The sequence below is a fragment of the Neofelis nebulosa genome, chromosome 16 (assembly GCF_028018385.1).
Source record: "Neofelis nebulosa isolate mNeoNeb1 chromosome 16, mNeoNeb1.pri, whole genome shotgun sequence".
Classification (NCBI taxonomy): domain Eukaryota; kingdom Metazoa; phylum Chordata; class Mammalia; order Carnivora; family Felidae; genus Neofelis; species Neofelis nebulosa.
Genome location: NC_080797.1, coordinates 28,034,023 through 28,050,950, shown reverse-complemented (window position 1 = coordinate 28,050,950; position 16,928 = coordinate 28,034,023). Strand labels below are relative to the sequence as shown.

At 47.0% G+C, this 16,928-nt stretch overlaps 1 protein-coding gene and 1 long non-coding RNA gene across 8 annotated transcripts in view; one reads left to right on the top strand and one right to left on the bottom strand.

The window, feature by feature from the left end:
- Window positions 1-16,928, bottom strand: part of TEX2 (testis expressed 2) — a 105,213-nt gene that overhangs the window by 22,919 nt on the left and 65,366 nt on the right. For all 6 annotated transcript variants that reach the window (XM_058704988.1, XM_058704993.1, XM_058704994.1 and 3 more), the window contains 3 exons: window positions 15,836-16,175; window positions 14,340-14,587; window positions 3,063-3,209 (listed from right to left, as the gene is read on the bottom strand). In XM_058704988.1, the coding sequence (XP_058560971.1) occupies window positions 3,063-3,209; window positions 14,340-14,587; window positions 15,836-16,175 (735 nt within the window). The remainder of the gene's footprint in view (window positions 1-3,062; window positions 3,210-14,339; window positions 14,588-15,835; window positions 16,176-16,928) is intronic.
- Window positions 579-6,197, top strand: LOC131498110 (uncharacterized). 2 transcript variants are annotated; one of them, XR_009255286.1, is made up of 3 exons: window positions 579-736; window positions 1,448-1,672; window positions 5,986-6,197. It is a non-coding gene; the product is annotated as an uncharacterized LOC131498110 (long non-coding RNA). The 2 variants fall into 2 exon arrangements; XR_009255287.1 differs by having other exon boundaries at window positions 1,420-1,672.

The following is a 16,928-nucleotide window of genomic DNA, read 5'->3' as shown; positions in this document are numbered from 1 at the left end:
TTTCTGCAGGGGTGGGAGGTTTAGAGAGGTTATGATGGCTGTGATGGACAAAATGTGACTAGAGACAGTACTCAAACGTGCATGTGAATTGGTGGTTGCTGTATTTGGAAAACCTTTTTCCAAGGCATCAATGTCATGTGGCAGTTGGCCTTCCTATCAGCCTACAGAATGCTACTTGGCCAAGGATGTAGCCAAATTCTTGCACCCTTGCCCCAGACTGTTTTGTCTATTATCAGCACTCTAATACCCAGTGAGTCAGGGGCACGCTGCGTTTCTGTGGGAACAGCAGTCCGACACTGACCAAGGGGAGTGAATGCAGAGACGGTCTGAGTTCCCAGACTCCTGTCCAACGTCCCAGTCCTCCTATCCTGTGCCCTGCAGTTCCCCGCAAGGGCAGAGGAGAGACCTAAGACAAGGGAATGGCTGTGGGACTGGGGACTGAGAAAGACTCGGTAGGGCTGAGCTGGGCTCTAATCACCAGTAAGCAGAACGGGGAGGGACTCAGCAGGACCTGGCTTCCTACTTATTCACCAGAGTGCCCAACTCCAAGATTCTAGAACATCTCTAAGCACCCTCCCTCTCCAAATCACAATTGATCTGAATCAAAACTCGCAGGTCCAGGCCCTAGCCTGGTCAGCCTCCTTCCTACTCTGTAGGGGAAGGCAAGGAAAAGTCACTCCTTCTGCTCTTTTCAACCAGAAACTCTCTTCTTCCCTCCCAAAGGCACCACCGTGAGGTAAGAACCCACTGCATGTTCTTTACCCTCCCGAGTAAACCCAGCTGGACATCCAGGTGTATGGAATATTCTCAGGTTGGTGGGGGGAACGCTGGAAGTTGTCTGCGATAACAACATTCGCTGACCCGGGGCACAAGAGGCCCATGATGGACTGAGGCCCCATGGCGGTGTTGGGAGGGGCCGGCTGGGGCCAAGAATGTACTTGCTTGTTGGGGCAGAAAGTCAGCTTGCTTTAAACCATCACTGGGCACCAGATCCACACACAGGGCTGCTCTTTCACAACATGAGTCACTCTCACATGGGAGGGTGACAAACTGAGACTGCAGGGCAAGGACATCAAAGAGTTCTCCACATGTCAGGCCTTCAGGGGAAAGCAGGAGACAGGGGAGATCTTTGTCACAGCAGACAGCTGTGCGGGCTCTTGTACCGGCCGTTCACCAACACTCGCTACCAGGTTTAGTCCTTCCCGGGATATCTGGATACTGGTGATAGTAAGACTTCTCTTGGCAAGGGTGGTAGGAGGTTCAGAATTGGAGTACTATCCTACTTCTGTTTATTCCATCACATCCAGGGTGTCCTCTGGTCTGCAGGGGGGAGCAGCTCAGGTCCAGGTGGAGGTGCCGAGGCTGGCAATGGAGGGGGCACAGCCCCTGCCTCTGAACGGCTGGCACTACTGAATCTAGGCCACTTTTCTCCATCCTAACCTTCTAGCGCTTCTGACCTCACAACACAAAAGGCAGCTTTAAGTCTGTAAACTGAAAAAGCCCATGACCAGCAGGGGGAGAAGATGAAAACGACAAGGACTTTCCCTCAACTTCCTCTGGGATGAGAGAGCCCACCGATCTCCGCCAGGAGGGCAGAGGTTCCATGGACTTCCAGCACCCGAGAGAAGCGAATGTGTGTAACAGGGAGCACAGTGTCCTGTCTGGAGCTGAGGTATGCCCTGCTCTCTGCCTCCCATGCCAGGGACCCCGGCCTCCATGCTCGGGGAAGGGCCTCTGGGAAAAGAGGAGTGTTGGCCCTGCTTGCGTGTCTTGACCCAGGAACTCAAGCTCTCCACCATTCTCCAGAAAGAGGGAAGAGGTTGAGTGAGCTCCAGCGCGGCTGCCTGTTTACAAACACGGGAGGGTTACCGCCACTTCCTGCCCTCCTCTTGGACCCGGCTGGCAGAGCGGTTTCAACCCTCAATCTACCTGAAAAACAACAGCTGACCTGTGTCAACTGAGCCCCCCCCAAATCCCTGCCCCGAATTCTGCCTCGAAATCCACTCTTCCAGCTCAAAGGCAGCCTCTCCTCTTCATCAGGGGTTAGGGAAGAGAGGACACTGGCCTCCGGCTGGCACACACAGCCTGCCAGGGCTTGATCTGTCACCCAAAGGAAAGATGAAAAGTCACATCGAAGCTTCTCCATGCCCACATTTTCCTTCTAATGCAATTTTACCTTAGCTCACCGTTTCCTAACCTGGAGTCCTTGAACTCTCTGAAGTCATGGGCAAAATTCTGCATCACCATGCATTTTTCTATGGAAAGAATCCATTCATTTCTGCGTCTCAAAGGTATCTATGACCCAGAAAGATCCACTGATTTAAGCTGCTGACTGTGCAACTTCTCAGTGACGATTTGGGGACCGAAGTGACTCTTCCTTGGCTGGGTCTTCGCTTGGTCAAAAACTTACTTCTAAGTAACCTAAACAAGGTCTCTGGGTTGGCAGAGGTGGTACCAAGTTACTCGTTTAGTGGCACTCGTGAGTAATATTTATGCAGTTTAAAATTACTTCCAAGTGGGCCCTTGATCAGCACCAGGACTGGTTTTTTTCAGCAAAGAGAGAGCCCAAAATAAAATACCATCTGGCCAGAAGTAAAGGTCAAACCCAGACACATTTAGAGTTCCATGTTAACTTTCCCGGCCTGGAGAGGCAGTGCGACTTGGGAAAGAGGTCTGTAGTCTGGCACTTTTCTCAGCAAGGGATGTCGCAGCCCCTAGACGGTGAGGCTAGGTGGGCTCCAGGAATACAATTTAAGTTCCTTACTAATTGAAGGATAGCAGTGGTCTACACGACAAACCAGCTACAAAAGCTCACATTTTCCCACATCAGATTCTGGACTATCACCTAAAACAGATAACAATGTGGGCAACAGAAAGGAAAGTGTAAACAGGAACATTCATTAAGTCCCCAGGTACGGTTAGTCATAGGGCCAAGGTCACAGCTGTTGTTCTCATATGTTATATGCTTTAAGCCAAATTATTTTTCACTTACGATATAATGATACAAAACTTGCAAATTAAGAAGTATGAAAACTGGAAGCCTCTTGTGGGGAAAACGATACCTTTATTTTGCTGAGTTTCATTTGGATTTTCTTAGACACCAGATCAGACCAATATTTCTCTCCTAAGAAGTCCCAAAACATTCTTCCAAGCAAGGCATTCACCCAGGCTTCCTGTTCTTCCTCCTCCGAGGGTGGAGCCTCTGGCAACTGGCAAAAGAAAAGGAACCGAAATTAGCTGGAAAGCAACTGGAGAACAAGACAGGTGCTTATTTTTACAAAGTCACTGAAGGTTCCCTTCCTATAGAGATGGGCGACCACGGGGGTTGTATTTCTTTCCTATAAATTACAAGTCTCACATTATGTCAGTGAATAGAAAAAAGGAGAAACAAAAGCCACCATCGCAGATAAAAACTCCTCTTTGTCTGTTTTCTTCTACTACCAGTCATCCTGTGAACCAGCTAATATTTCATACAATCAGTTCAACCAGATTGTCCTGCCTCCCAAATTACCTTGGTACCCACTTTTGACTAATGACATCTCTGATTAAATGTCTGCCTATCTCTTCCAGCTGAGGCTTCCTGGACTTATAACCATGAGGCTGGTCCTCACAAAGCAGCCCGAAAACGTCCCATGCCCAGGACTCCTATAGTCAGCCAGGTTCTTGTGAACCCACAGCCCTCTCGGGCGAGAGAGAGGCAGGGAGGGTGCTTACACTGGGCCCTATACCCAGAGATACTCATTTAAGCGGGTATCAGAATTTTCAGAAGCTCTCTCATTGATGTCCTGAACAGGTGAGGTTGAGAACCACAGCCCTGGATTAGAGAGAGCTCGCTCTCGAGAATTCTGTGTAATTCCTACAGCTCTTCTCCCCAAGTCAGCCCAGTGAGATACCCTGGGTCTCACCTCCACTTGGTACAACCTGTCTTAAACATCTAGCATGGCCAGCGTGTAAGGCGGGAGAAGGACAAATTTGAGTTAGTTTCCGGTTTCCAAGGCTAATCATCAGATGACGGACCCTGGCGTGGAGAGGGCCAGGTAGGGTGTGGCAGGGCACCTGGCAGTGCAGGTAATGCTTGTTGACCACCACCGTGGTCACTGTTGCTGTCCCCTGACCCTGCGCCAGGCCCCGTGATAAGACTGTTTCTCAGGCTCCCTCATTTATGCCCTACGATGCCCCAGAAACATGGAACCCTTACTTCTATTTTAGGGATGAGGAAGCGGACTTGGAACCATTCAGCGTCCTGCCTGAGGCCCCTCATTTATCAGCACAGCCTGACTCAGAGCCTCCTTCTCCCTGATCTCCACCTGCTCTGTCCCGAGGGAGGAAGGTGGTGTGACTGAAACCTGGTGGGACAAGACATTTCCTTATGCTGAGGTCTCTAATTAGACTACGGCCTTACAGAAACAATTTGCCTTGGAAAGCAAAGAAACACAGAAATCAGCGAGTTGTTCACCCTTTCTCTTCCCTCTTCCCTCTACGGTTTGTACAAATGCATCTGCTCTGACCTTATGGGCTGTCTGCGGCCATAACGCACGTCAGACGCCCTCGCCCTCTTCACACTTTTAGTGTGTGCTCATGCTGTCGCTGTCTGTGGCGGGCAGCTGTGACTGCCCACATCACAGCTGTGTGCCTTGGCCAGAGGGACTGTACCCAGGTGGCCTGGTGCTCGTGGACCTGACGCTTGGAGATCTGATGACTTGTGAGTACCCCAAAGGCCTGTGGCATGTACCTACATGGACTTTTCTGAAGCCTGGACTTCTGAGGGTCCGAGGCAGGGGAACCGGTCACTGAGCTTGTACAGGGCCTAGTGGACTGAGTGGCACCCACCTGTCCACTAGTCTTGTCAGAGCAGATGCTGTCTCTCTCTTTGGGGGTCTGGGAGTTTGCTTGTGGTTTTTAATCTAATGTTATTGCACATAAGGGGAGACTATCAGGGAGCATTTTGTGTTCTAGGAGTCCTTTAAATTCGGGTGTTTTCACGGGTGTCCCTTAGGAATGTTGGTGAGTCTCATTAAAAAAAAAAAAATTAACTCTGGGGGCGCCGGGGTGGCTCAGTCGGTTGAGTGTCTGACTCTTGGCTTTGTCTCAGGTGATGATCCCACGGTTTGTGGGACTGAGCCTTGCATCAGGCTCCGCACTGACATCGGGCTCTTTCTCTCCCTCTCTCTCTGCCCCTCTCCTGCACACACACTCTCTCAAGATAAATAAATAAACTTTAAAAACAACTAAACTCTTGTTTAAAAAATAATACATGTTGGTCATTCCAACACTTCAATGGATATACAGTACCTCTGTTCTTTCCAGTGCTGTAATATCTTTTGATATTAACCAAGACTTTTTTTTTTTTTTTTTTTTTTTTTTTTAAGATTTTAAGTAATCTCTATACCCGACGTGGAGCTTGAACCCAGAGATCAAGAGTCACATGCTCTACCGGCTGAGCCAGCCAGGCACCCCTAACCAAGACATTTCTAGCACCAGGTTCTAGATGCAGGAGCAGAAGTCTGTGATCACTGAGCACTCAGTCATGCCACAGGTAGGACATGGTTTTGGGAATCACTTTTCTTTCTGCCTGAACATCTGCACCCAGCCCCCAAGGGGATATGGTCCAGCTTCTCTGAGGTTACGGTCTTTGAGTCTCATCAGATTATCTACACAGGCTTCCGAGTAAACACCCATCCAAGAACAATGTCCTCCTCCCCCGGGTATTTAGACATTGCCAAGTTGTGCCCACACAGGGCAGAGCGTGTCTTGCTTAGATCTGTAGGCAACATAAGAGGATTGGTTACTTTCCCTTCTCACGTGGGGGAGTCTACCCTTTATTAACCTTTCTTTACAACACTAGTTATTCACAGCAAATGGGTTTAGCACAAAAGAGCAAGAAACAAAGGCTATTTCACAATTTATGTTCCAAGCCAAACGCATACGATGTGGAAACAAATTTCTGAAATAACCGACAAGCAGGTTGTTTTTTCTTTTCAACAGTTCCTTCTCCAGGCTTCTCTCTTCACAAACTCATTGGAACAAAGAAAAATCCAAGAGCAGCAAAACATTGACAATGCATCGAAGCAGCTTTATGAACAAAATCTGGCTTCACCGGGCTACGAGAAAGAACTCATTTCCAATGAATGTCATAAAAATGTAAGAGCTTAAAGAATAAATATGCGTGTGTTTCCTAACATTGCTATTTGCCTGCAGGAAGGAATGTGAGAATATTCATTTCACCATTTCAACTATATACATACGTTCAGATAGGGTAACTTTCTCAAAATGACTTCCAAAAAAAGGCCTGGAGAGTCCGACGGCCTAAAGCTGAAGGAGGCCATCATGAGTGTCTGAGAAGCTCTTGGGATATAGTTTATTTTTTATTTTTTAATGTTTATTTATTTTTGAGAGAGAGACACACACAGAGACAGACAGAGTACAAGCCGGGGAAGGGCAGAGAGAGAGGGAGACACAGAATCTGAAGCAGGCTCCAGGCTCTGAGCTGTCCGCACAGAGCCCGATGCAGGGCTTGAATTCAAAAACCGCGAGATCGTGAGCTGAAGCTGGATGCTTAACTGACTGAGCCACCCAGGCACCCTGGGACATAGTTTTTATTAAAAGCTAAACTCCAGAGTAAATTACAAATTTACTTAATTTTTTAGAGTAAACTTTACTGTAACAAATGGCAGAAGGCCAAGGCCAACCCTGCTTTTTTTTGTTCCAAAGAGAGCTCAGTGCCTCTGCTCCTAAGGTTTGGTCACACACAATTTGGCGCCATCAGGGTTTCACAAAGGACTGCTGGGTCCAGGGGAAGGCACAATGGAAGACCCTTCCCCCAGGCCCGTCAACTGTTTCCCCAATTATAAAAACAATACATATTTATTACAGAAAACACCCATAATTCCACGATCTAGATATAGTTATTTAAAACATTTTTATTCTATTTCCTCTCAGTCTTTTTTTTCAATGTATGTAACTCTTTAGGACACAGAACTTTAAAAAACAATTGGATCAAACTAACATGGTTTTGTATCTTCTTTTTTTTTTTTTTTACAGCTTTACGGAGATACAGCTCGCATAACACACAATGCACCCATTTAAAGAGTACAATCTATGGTTTTTAGCATATTCACAGAGTTATGAAGCTGTCACCGCCATCAACTTTAGAACATTTTAATGACCCCCAAAAGAAACCTCGTGTTCCTGGGCAGCCCCTAGCCATTCTCCCCCAACTCCACCCCCACCACTGTCCCCACCGTCCCCAGGCAACCAACCATCAATTTATCGCCGTGAATTCGCCTATTCTGGACATTTCACATGAGCAGAATCATACAATATGTGCTCTTTTGTGACTGACCTTCTCTTCTGAGGCATCATGTTTCCAAGCTTTACCCGTGCTATAGCACATGTCCGTACGTTATTCTTTTCTATTGCAGAATAACATTCTATTGTATGCGTTTACCACATTCTATCCATTCATCAAGTGGTAAAAGTTTCCACTCTTGACTACTGTGAAGAATGGAGCCATGAACGTTTGTGTACAAGTGTTTATATGGCCATAGGTTTCCGTTTCTCTGGGCCGTATGCCTGGGGGCGGGACTGCTGGGTCGCACAGCTAGAGGTTCACTTTGAGGAGCTACCAAAGTGTTTTCCATAGCAGCTGCATCGTTTCACTTTCCCACCACCAACATACAATGCTTCTACCTTCCCTACTTCCTCACTGATATTTGCTATTATCTTTTTTTCATTCTAGCCATCCTAGTGGTTGTGAGGTGGTATCTCATTGTGGTTTTGATTCGCATTTTCCTGATGACTAATGACCAAGTATCTTTTCTAGGCTCACTGGCCATCTGTTTATCTTCTTTGGAGAAATAGCTATTCAAATCCTTTGCCCATTTTTTAGTTGGGTGATTCACTTTTTTAAAAAAGTGTTTATTTATTTATTATTTGTGGGGGGGGGGTAGCAGTGAGAGAGGGGGAGAGAGAGAATCCCAAGCAGGCTCTGCACTGTCAGTGCAGAGCCCACTGTGGGGCTTGAACTCACAAACCACGAGATCACGACCTGAGCAAAAGTCAGCCTAACTGAACCACCCAGGTGCCCCATGGGTCATTCACCTTTTTATTATTCAGTGGTAAGAGTCCTTTAACTATTTTAGGTACTAGAATATCAGATACATGATTTGCAGATACTTGCTCCCATTCTGTGTGTTGTCTTTTCACTTTCTTGATGGTATTGTTTGCGGCACAAGTTTTTAATTTTGATGAAATATAATTTATCTTTTTTTTTTTTTTTTTTTAGAGAGAGAGAGAGAGAGCATGAGCTGGGGAGATGGGCAAAGGGGGAGAGAGAGAATCTTAAGCAGAATCCACGTTCAGTGCTTGATGGGGCTCAATCCCATGACTCTGGGATCATGACCTGAGCCAAAATCAAGAGTTGGATGCTCAACTGACTGAGCCACCCAGGCGGCCCTACCTTATCTTTTTACAATTTTTTCTTTGGTTGCATGTACTTTTAGTGTCCTATCTAAAAAAGCTTTACCTAACCCAAGCCATAGAGATTTATGCTTATGTTTTCTTCTAAGAGTTTTATAGTTTTGAGCTCTTCTGAGTTAATTTTTGTGCATGGTGTGAGGTAGGGGTCCAACTTCATTCTTTTGTCATGTGGATACCAGTTGTTTCAGCACCATTTGTTGAAAAGTCTATTCTTTCCTTCTCCCCCTTTCCCTGAACTGTCTTGGCACTGTTTTCTGTATCCTTTCTAACATTTATTTATGTATTTAAAAAATGTTTAATGTTTATTTTTGAGAGAGAGTGAGAGACTGAGCATGAGCAAGGGGAGGGGCAGAGAGAGAGGCAGACACAAAATCTGAAGCAGACTCTAGGCTCTGAGCTGTCAGCACAGAGCCCGATGCAGGACTTGAACCCATGAACTGTGAGACCATGACCTGAGCTGAAGTCAGATGCTTAACTGACTGAACCACCCAGGTGCCCCTAAAATTTATTTTTAAATTAACTATATGGTTTCATGGGTTTTTTTTACTCACTGTGTAAGGAGCACTTTTCAATTCTACTTTTAAATGTTTGAAGAGCTGTCTTTGAGCAGAGAAAGGGGAAGTTTTGGAAAACCACTCTCCCATTTAAGACTTCCTGGTTTCTGTTGGATTCCTGTTTGCTTTTTAGGGTTCTCATCTGATAACAGCAAATAGGGAGTAATATCTTACAATCCAGTTCATAGGTAACAAGACAATTAGTACAACTAGTAATAATGAAGACAGGACACTCCAAACCTGGGAGGCCTACAGTATCTCTCAACATTTAGGATCTTCCCTGGATAATGAGCATGGAAGTGTGTGACACAATCTGAGTATCAGACCCTTGCTCCTGGAGGACAGGCAAACCACTGCCCCACCGATGGTCCTCTCTCCCAGGCAGGCCACTTTGGGGCACACAGAACTAGCAGCCTCCAAGAGCAAATCTGCAGGCAGCCCTGTGGTCCCCTTTCCCGAGCTAACCACACTAGGGGTAATGCTATGCCACCTGGAGACATTATTAAAAACAGAGTTTCCTTATTTTCTTGTTTTCTGAATTACTATTTAAATTTCCTCCTCAAACCAAGCAGACTACCTTGACAAGACAATAAAGCTCTGGCCTCCTCAGCCAGCCTCATGGTCTCTCAACTGTTCTAGATGTTGAGGTGCCCGAACAGCGAGAAAACGGCGCCAATACCACAGGGGTTTGGAGACTTCGGAGGCTTGCACAGCCTGTGGCTGTGGGACAAAGCAGTCGCGAGGGCCGGTCAGGGCTCGGTAACTGGTCACTAACCACTAAACAGGTGGAGTACCAGGCCTTTCCTTGAAAAGGGTGGTTTTATAATTCAAGTTTTGAGCTCCAAAGTGGTTTCAATATGCAGAATCCCCTGAATATGTTTTTAATTTTTGTAAGAATAAGTACAATATTACTGTGGTGTTTTAGTGCTGTTTAATACAAACCTAGTCTATATTTACTAATTACATCCTGGGTGTTTGTAACACAAGTTTGGCTCCTGAGCATCAGTGGCCCCATTCACCTCCTGACCTAGTTTGGCACTGGGTGAACGTTGAGCAAGGAGGCCCAGTGGGTGGATGCTGCCTTTAGACTTGGAGCCTTCAGGGTAAGAGATGCTCTGACCATGGCCTACAAGGGGCAGCAGCAGGGGGACAGTGGGGAAGGGGAGAGGTTGAAGCGAAGGCCTGGAGCTGTGTCCCAAGCTCCCTCTATGAAAGAGGAGGGGACCTGCTACACTGGGTAAGCTCTGGCCGGTGGCTGACACTGGTGACGTGACAGCGTAACTTGAAAAAATGTCAAGGTTCCTTTTTGTCTCTGCGCCCTTTCAGTTTCTCTCGGACTCATTATGTCAGAGGCAGTGGACCCTAAGAAATAACGTGGCCCAGTCTTTGGCAGGAAGAATGAACAGTAATCGCCACATCCAAAGGATCCATATTTGGCGAGACTGTGGCGGAAAAGGCATTCATGGCTGGTGGGAACAAACACTGGTGCGATGCTTACGGAGGGGATTTGGTAATACCTCACAAAAATACATGTGCATTTACCTTCTGATGTGGCAACCTCACTTCTAAGATTTTATTTTAGAGATACACCCCGAACAACACAAAAATACACATACACAAACTATTCACTGCAACACCGTTTGTCATTGCAAAATACTGGAAACAACCTCTACGTCCCTATAAAAGAGAGAATGTCTATATACTGTGAAACATTTTTACAATGGAGTAAGTACTTTGCAGCTGTTTAAAAACAAGAGGAGGGAGAGACATCTATGAACTGATGTGGAGTGATTCCCAGAATGTACTGGTAAGTGAAAAAAGTAAGGTACAAAATAGTATCCATAATATGCTGCCATTTGACTAAGACAGAAGGGGCAATAAAGCCAGAAAGGATAAACTAGACACTAAGGAGATTGGCTTACGTCAGGGATGGAGGAACGGAAGAAATCGGGTGGGGGAGATGGCCCTTCTCTGAGTGTAGGCCTTTGCACAGCTTTGATCTCTGGAACCATGTTAATGTTTCACACGCACACAAAATTAAAAAAAAAAAAAATTAAAAATGGAGGGAAAAGGTCCTTGGTTGCTCAAACTGCAAAATTAATAAGAAGCAAAACTGGTTAAGAACTACTTCCCCTGACTTAATTCAAGGAAAGCATGAAAAGAAATATAAGTAGTACAGGAAGCTATAGCAGATCTTCCTTCCCCCAAATGGCACAATGGTATTTCCCAACCCACACGCCCTTCCAAGAACTTGCTATTTCTTCAGCAAGAAGTAGAATCTATACCCCCATCCTTGAACCTGGGAAGGTACACTGACTGCTCTAAAAGAACATGATGGAAGTGATGTTATTTTACTTGCACGTCTAGGTCATAAAAAGTGGCTCTTTCTCTAGAAAGACTTGCCCTCAGAACCCAGTCACCAGGCCACACAGAGAAGTGAGCTCCCAGCCAACTACCAGCATCTGTGTGCCAGCCGTGGGAGTGAGGCCTCCGCTCCCTGGATGCCTCAGCTCCTCTGGCCCCCAGTCCGACCTCCTCAGCTGACACTGTACGGAGCAGAGAGAAGCCTTCACTGACAAGCCTAGTCAAAGTACAAGTCGGTAAGAAAAATGAGTAACTGTTATGCACGTTAGGCTGCCACACGCTTCGGGCAGGCCAAGTGGATGCTGGAGGCCGGCCCAGGCCTCACAGGCCTTCTTCAAAAGGACAGTCATCCCGTTCACACAGTTCTGCCTCTCTGGTTTCCCAGCCCACGCAGACTGGAGTCACTGCATTAAGGGTGGGGGTGGGAGATGGGGAAGCACTCAAGGAAAAGCAGCTAGAAGGATGCGTACAAACAGCGGCCAAATGGCAATGGAGATGAACGGCTGCAGAATCCGCACCAGGATGCCTCTGACGGGGTGAGAGGCCTCTGACCTCAGCAGGCCTGCATGACGACAAGCTTGGATTTGTTTGTTGTGAAGCTCTTCAATTATCAAGATTACATCGTCCCTGCCTGCTCTGCCTAAGGGGGCCAGGAAATGCAATGTGGCTTTTAAAGATTTTCATCATACTTAGAAGACGAAAAACATGTTTTGACACTTAAAGAGGTAAATGCCAAGTACTCAGAAAGGAGGTTTGCAGTAGAGAGTCCCCCAGTGGCAGCGATGCTGGGTTGAGGGGCTGGGCTATGCGCCATCAGGGCCCCCCAGCCCCTCCTGGGGCTTCCACAGACCCCACTGGGGACATGATACAACAAGCACACGTAAGAAACACTGAGGAACCAATGTTCTAAAACATGTTTGCTTTGTTTTGTTTTTGAGAAAGAGAGAGAGAGCGCGCGCTCACATGTGTGAATGCAGGCGGGGGGTGGGAGGCGGATGGGGAAGGGTGGAGAGAGAGAATCCCAAGCAGGCTTGTGTCAGTGTAGAGCCCGACGCGGGGCTTGATCTAGCTCGCGACCATGAGACCATGACCCGCGATGAAATCAAGAGTCAGATGCTTAACCGACTGGCCCACCCAGGCCCGTGTTTTTGTTTTTGTTTTAAATTTAAGGAACTCTTTCAAAAGGCAAGAATTTTATTACATAATTTTCTTACATTAGTATGAATACAATTATCTTCCTGATTTCCCTGAGTCTGATGAGAGGCCAGACAGCTGATAACCCAGGGAGAAAAGGGATTTGGGGTAGGGGGATTTGCTGGTGGTAAACAGGACATCCCTAGAATCGTTTTGTATTACCCAACCCCGGCCTAGAGGAAGGTCAACTTCCCACTGTAGCCGGTAACTTAGGTCAGAGGGCAGAGGCAGTGGGTGAGAGGCCGGCAGAGGCATATGGTCTGTTTTTGGCTGACAGAGTCAGCTGAGTGAGGGTTCAGGGGCCTCTTCCACACTGAAGGCGATCAGTGCAATGAATGAAAACCCATGACTGGCTAACAGCGCAAAGAAGGCAGCACCAAGTGCTTCCTGTTAAGAACAGAAATACAGTCACTAGAAGAGGTCAAACACTGTAGCAAGCTACTGAACATGAGAAAAACAGGCTTTGTGCTCCACAGGCGGGAGGCGGCGCTTAGGGCCTGAGCGGAGTAGCGGCGGGAAGCCTCAGGTCCAGCACAGTTTCAGGATGGCCAGCAAAATGACAGTCGTGGCAGCTGAGGGCCTGGGAGCCCCCAGGCCAGGTTTTGTACATGCCGTCACTTAGCAACTGTGAAATTAAGCTACTCAACTGGGTGAGCCTGTTTCTCCATCTACAAAATGGGAGAGAAGAGCATCTAATCTGCAAGACTGTTTAAGGGATCACGGTAGTTCTATGGAAGTGCCTAAAGAATCTGGCACATGGCAGCTTATATTCCTTATCTTATCGCAGATGATCTTGAGTCAATGTCCAGCTTGTTACACTGTGGGAGTAATGCTCGTGGGAAATCTTCAAAAGCACTGGAAATAGCTAAGGAGTCTGAGAATTTAAGAATACAAAGGTAACTGAGGAATGAGACCTCTATTACTCACGAGCCTGAGGACGTCCCCACTGATTGCCCAGTTGCTCAGGTCAAAGGTTAGGAGTGATCTTTGGCTCATCCAGTTCTCTCACGCCCCAGCCCTAATTCATTAGCACATCCAGCCAGCTGCCCTCCATCCACGTCTCCCACCTCCAGCGGTTTTCCCCTCCGCAGCCCCACTCTCCACAGCCCGCTCTCAGCCCCTCACCCGCTCTCTTCCTCCTACCACCCGCTCTCCACGAACAGCCGCTTCTAACCTTAAATAGATCAACATTAGTCCCTGCTCAAAAACCTCCCAGTGTGTCCTGCCCTCCTCAGAACTGATCCCACGAGGCCCCGCCTGTCACCACACTGGCCTCATCGCAGTTCCGTGAATACGCCAACCACCTGCCGGCCCCCCGGCCTCGGCCTCGGCCTCAGCACTTGCTGGCCTCTCCCCTGGAATGCCACTCCCACACAGATCTCATGATTCAGTTCCTCACTTTGGTCAGGTGTCTGCCCCAATGTCACCTCCTCAAGGAGGCCCTCCCTCCTTGACCACTGCTCTAAAAAAGCTACCTGGTCATTTTCCATCTTCCCGTACTTGGCTTTCCCTTCATTCTTGCCACCACCAGATGTTTGTTACTTGCCGTCTTCCCGACCAACTAGAGTACCAGCCACCTGAAGGGGCAAGGCCCTTATCCGTCTTGTTCACTCCCATGTCCCCAGTGCCTACAGCTGGGCTTAGTACACAAGAAGTGGTCAGAGTGCTTACGTAGGTAGAAATGAGTTTGAGTAGAAAAGCAGAAAAGCAGAAAAGCAGAAAAGCCACGGCCCAGGCAGCCAGCTTTACCTTCTTCCCAGACGTGGGGCTGCTCTCCGCGCTCTGCACGGGGCTCCTTTGGGGGCTTCGGTTTTCTTGGGGGACACACCTGGCCATGTACACGCTGTAGTCCAGAAGCATCTTCTGCCGCACACTGCCCACCAGCTCCTTCTGCTTCGGCTGGGACATGACCTCCTCCACACTGCCTTTGCTGCTGCTGCGGCTGTGGGTCAGGTGCCCCGAGGGGCTGTTGTGTCTGCTATGTGAGGGCAAAACCCCTGCAGCAAAGAAGTGATGGCTGTTAATTCACAGAAAGAAAAGTGACTGCAGAGGAAATGGAACATAGAACATCGAACAACTATCACAACTGGGTTGAGCTGAAAACCAGCCAATAATGCTAACAAATGATTGTTTAAAAAAATATACGGTTTTATTTCCTAGCCTGAAAAATACCTTCCACTCTAATAATAGATAATGTTTTAGAACAGTTTTCATTCTTCTCCAAGATAATTCAGAAGACCTGAAAGCCATGAAGTCCATCTGGTAAGTCCCTTTCTCTTTTTTTCCCCCCCTGGTAATCACTTAGGGTCAAATACAGAACTGACATACCCCCCGGGGACAAATGGAAAGTGGGCAGAAAGCTAAGTGCTCATCCTCGGCTCAGGGCAATTCTAGACCTACCATCTTTCATTCAACAGAGGTTTTCATCAAGCACTTTCTCTGGGTCAATTCCACACGAAAAGAAGAATGAGACATAATCCCTGACCTTGAATTTGGGCACCCAGGCAAAGAAATCACAGCTCTCTATAATAACCATCGTAACTGAAGCCCAACTGAAGGACTTTCAGGGCAGAAAGATGGGCGTGACTACCTCTGCACAAGAGAGCCCCAGGGCTGACTTTCACAGGTAGTGTCCTCCAGGCTGCCCCTTAAAGAAGTAGTTGGCATTTTCCTGGTGCAGGTGGGGGAAGAGCATTCCAGTTAAAGGGAACAGCATACGCAAAAAGAAAGGACAGGGTCCTGTAGGTCTAGAGAACGCCAAGAGGTTCAGCGAAGGTCCAAGTGGGGTCCATGGGGCAGACGGACAGGTCCTCGGTACAAATGTGAGTCAGGAGGCCAGAGGACTCTGCATTTCTATGGTGATCTCAGGCGTGGCGGACCATGTTCAGGTTTGGGAGCCTAAGAGCACTAGCCTGAAATACTGCCCTGACTCACCTGCCTCCTTGCCACATCTAAGGTTCTCCTGTGTTTTTCTCAGAGGAGTCACAGTATGTAAAAATAAATATAATCCTAAGGAACCAGGAAAGGCAAAACCCCATACATCTGCAAGTCATTCCATCCCTGGTTAAATGATTCGGTGCAAAGGGTTGCAGAAATCAGCCTAAAAGGTAAATGATTCGTGAGAACACTCCTTAGACAACCATCAGTTCAGGGTGGGCTTCCTTCCTACCTACCTGGGAATCTCTCTCAGAATCTGTTCTCCTTCAGAGAGAACATACGTAAGCATTTAGCACACATGTCATTACCTGGTTTACTTCCAGAGACTCCAGGCGGCTTCTTGATTTCCGACTTCAGTTTAGATGCCAGAATAAATCGCCTAAACCACTCCTCTTTCTCTCGGCCAGTTCTCCCAAAGAGATACAGTATCTGATCTCGCTGGCCTGATCTCGTTCCCTCCTGAGGATGGGGTGGCTTCTTAGGGTCCTCGCCTCCCAGCTCTCTCTCAGCTGGTGGCTTTTCTTCAGAAGTCTCTTTATCAGTCTGGGCCTTAGACATAAAGTCGTCTTGTCGACCAAGCTCAATACAAATGGGGTACTTTTTATTCCAAATTCGTTTTCGAGCCAAACTTTTAGGTACAAGATAAATCTAGAGTGAAAGGGAAATGATGATTTACACACAAAATTAAGAATTGGCCACACTGTGCCAATATTAACTCACATTATGCAGAACATGATGCAAACTTCATAGCTTTTTGGACTAAAATGAGTACGACATAATTACTACCCTGTCTACAACACGACTATAAAAACTGGGATAAATTTGGGGCGCCTGGTTGGCTCAGTTGTTGAGAGCGTGTGACTCTTGATCTAGGGGGTGTGGGTTCGAGCCCCACCCCCGGTGGGTGCACGGATTGCTTAAAAACAAAATCTTTAAAAAAAGAAACTGGGATAAATGTTTAGAAGTGACCTGCTATTCCTCAAACTCATTCAGAAGCAGATGTTTAAGAATTCGGGAAGCGTTAACAGGTATCTGTAATTTTTAGGTAACAGTGGCACAAAAAGTATTGAGTAGATCATCATCAACTAAGTTTGACTATTGACTGAATTTAATGATCCTGGGCCAACCTTACACTGGAAAAAAACAAATGAATTTATCCACCTAGATCTAGATGGTAGCTCAAGTTTATTAGCCTCAAGAGTGAATTTATACAAAAACTATTTTAAATACTTCTGCATTGGGGTAAACTTCAAGATCTCTCACATGAGTTATAACAACAGAGAACCTATAGCTTTTTGGAATAACAAATGATTTACCTTTCTCAAAAACAGAAGCATATAACCCGTATCAAAATGTAGTTATTTTACATGCCCATAATTTCCACATTTACAGTCGTTATTA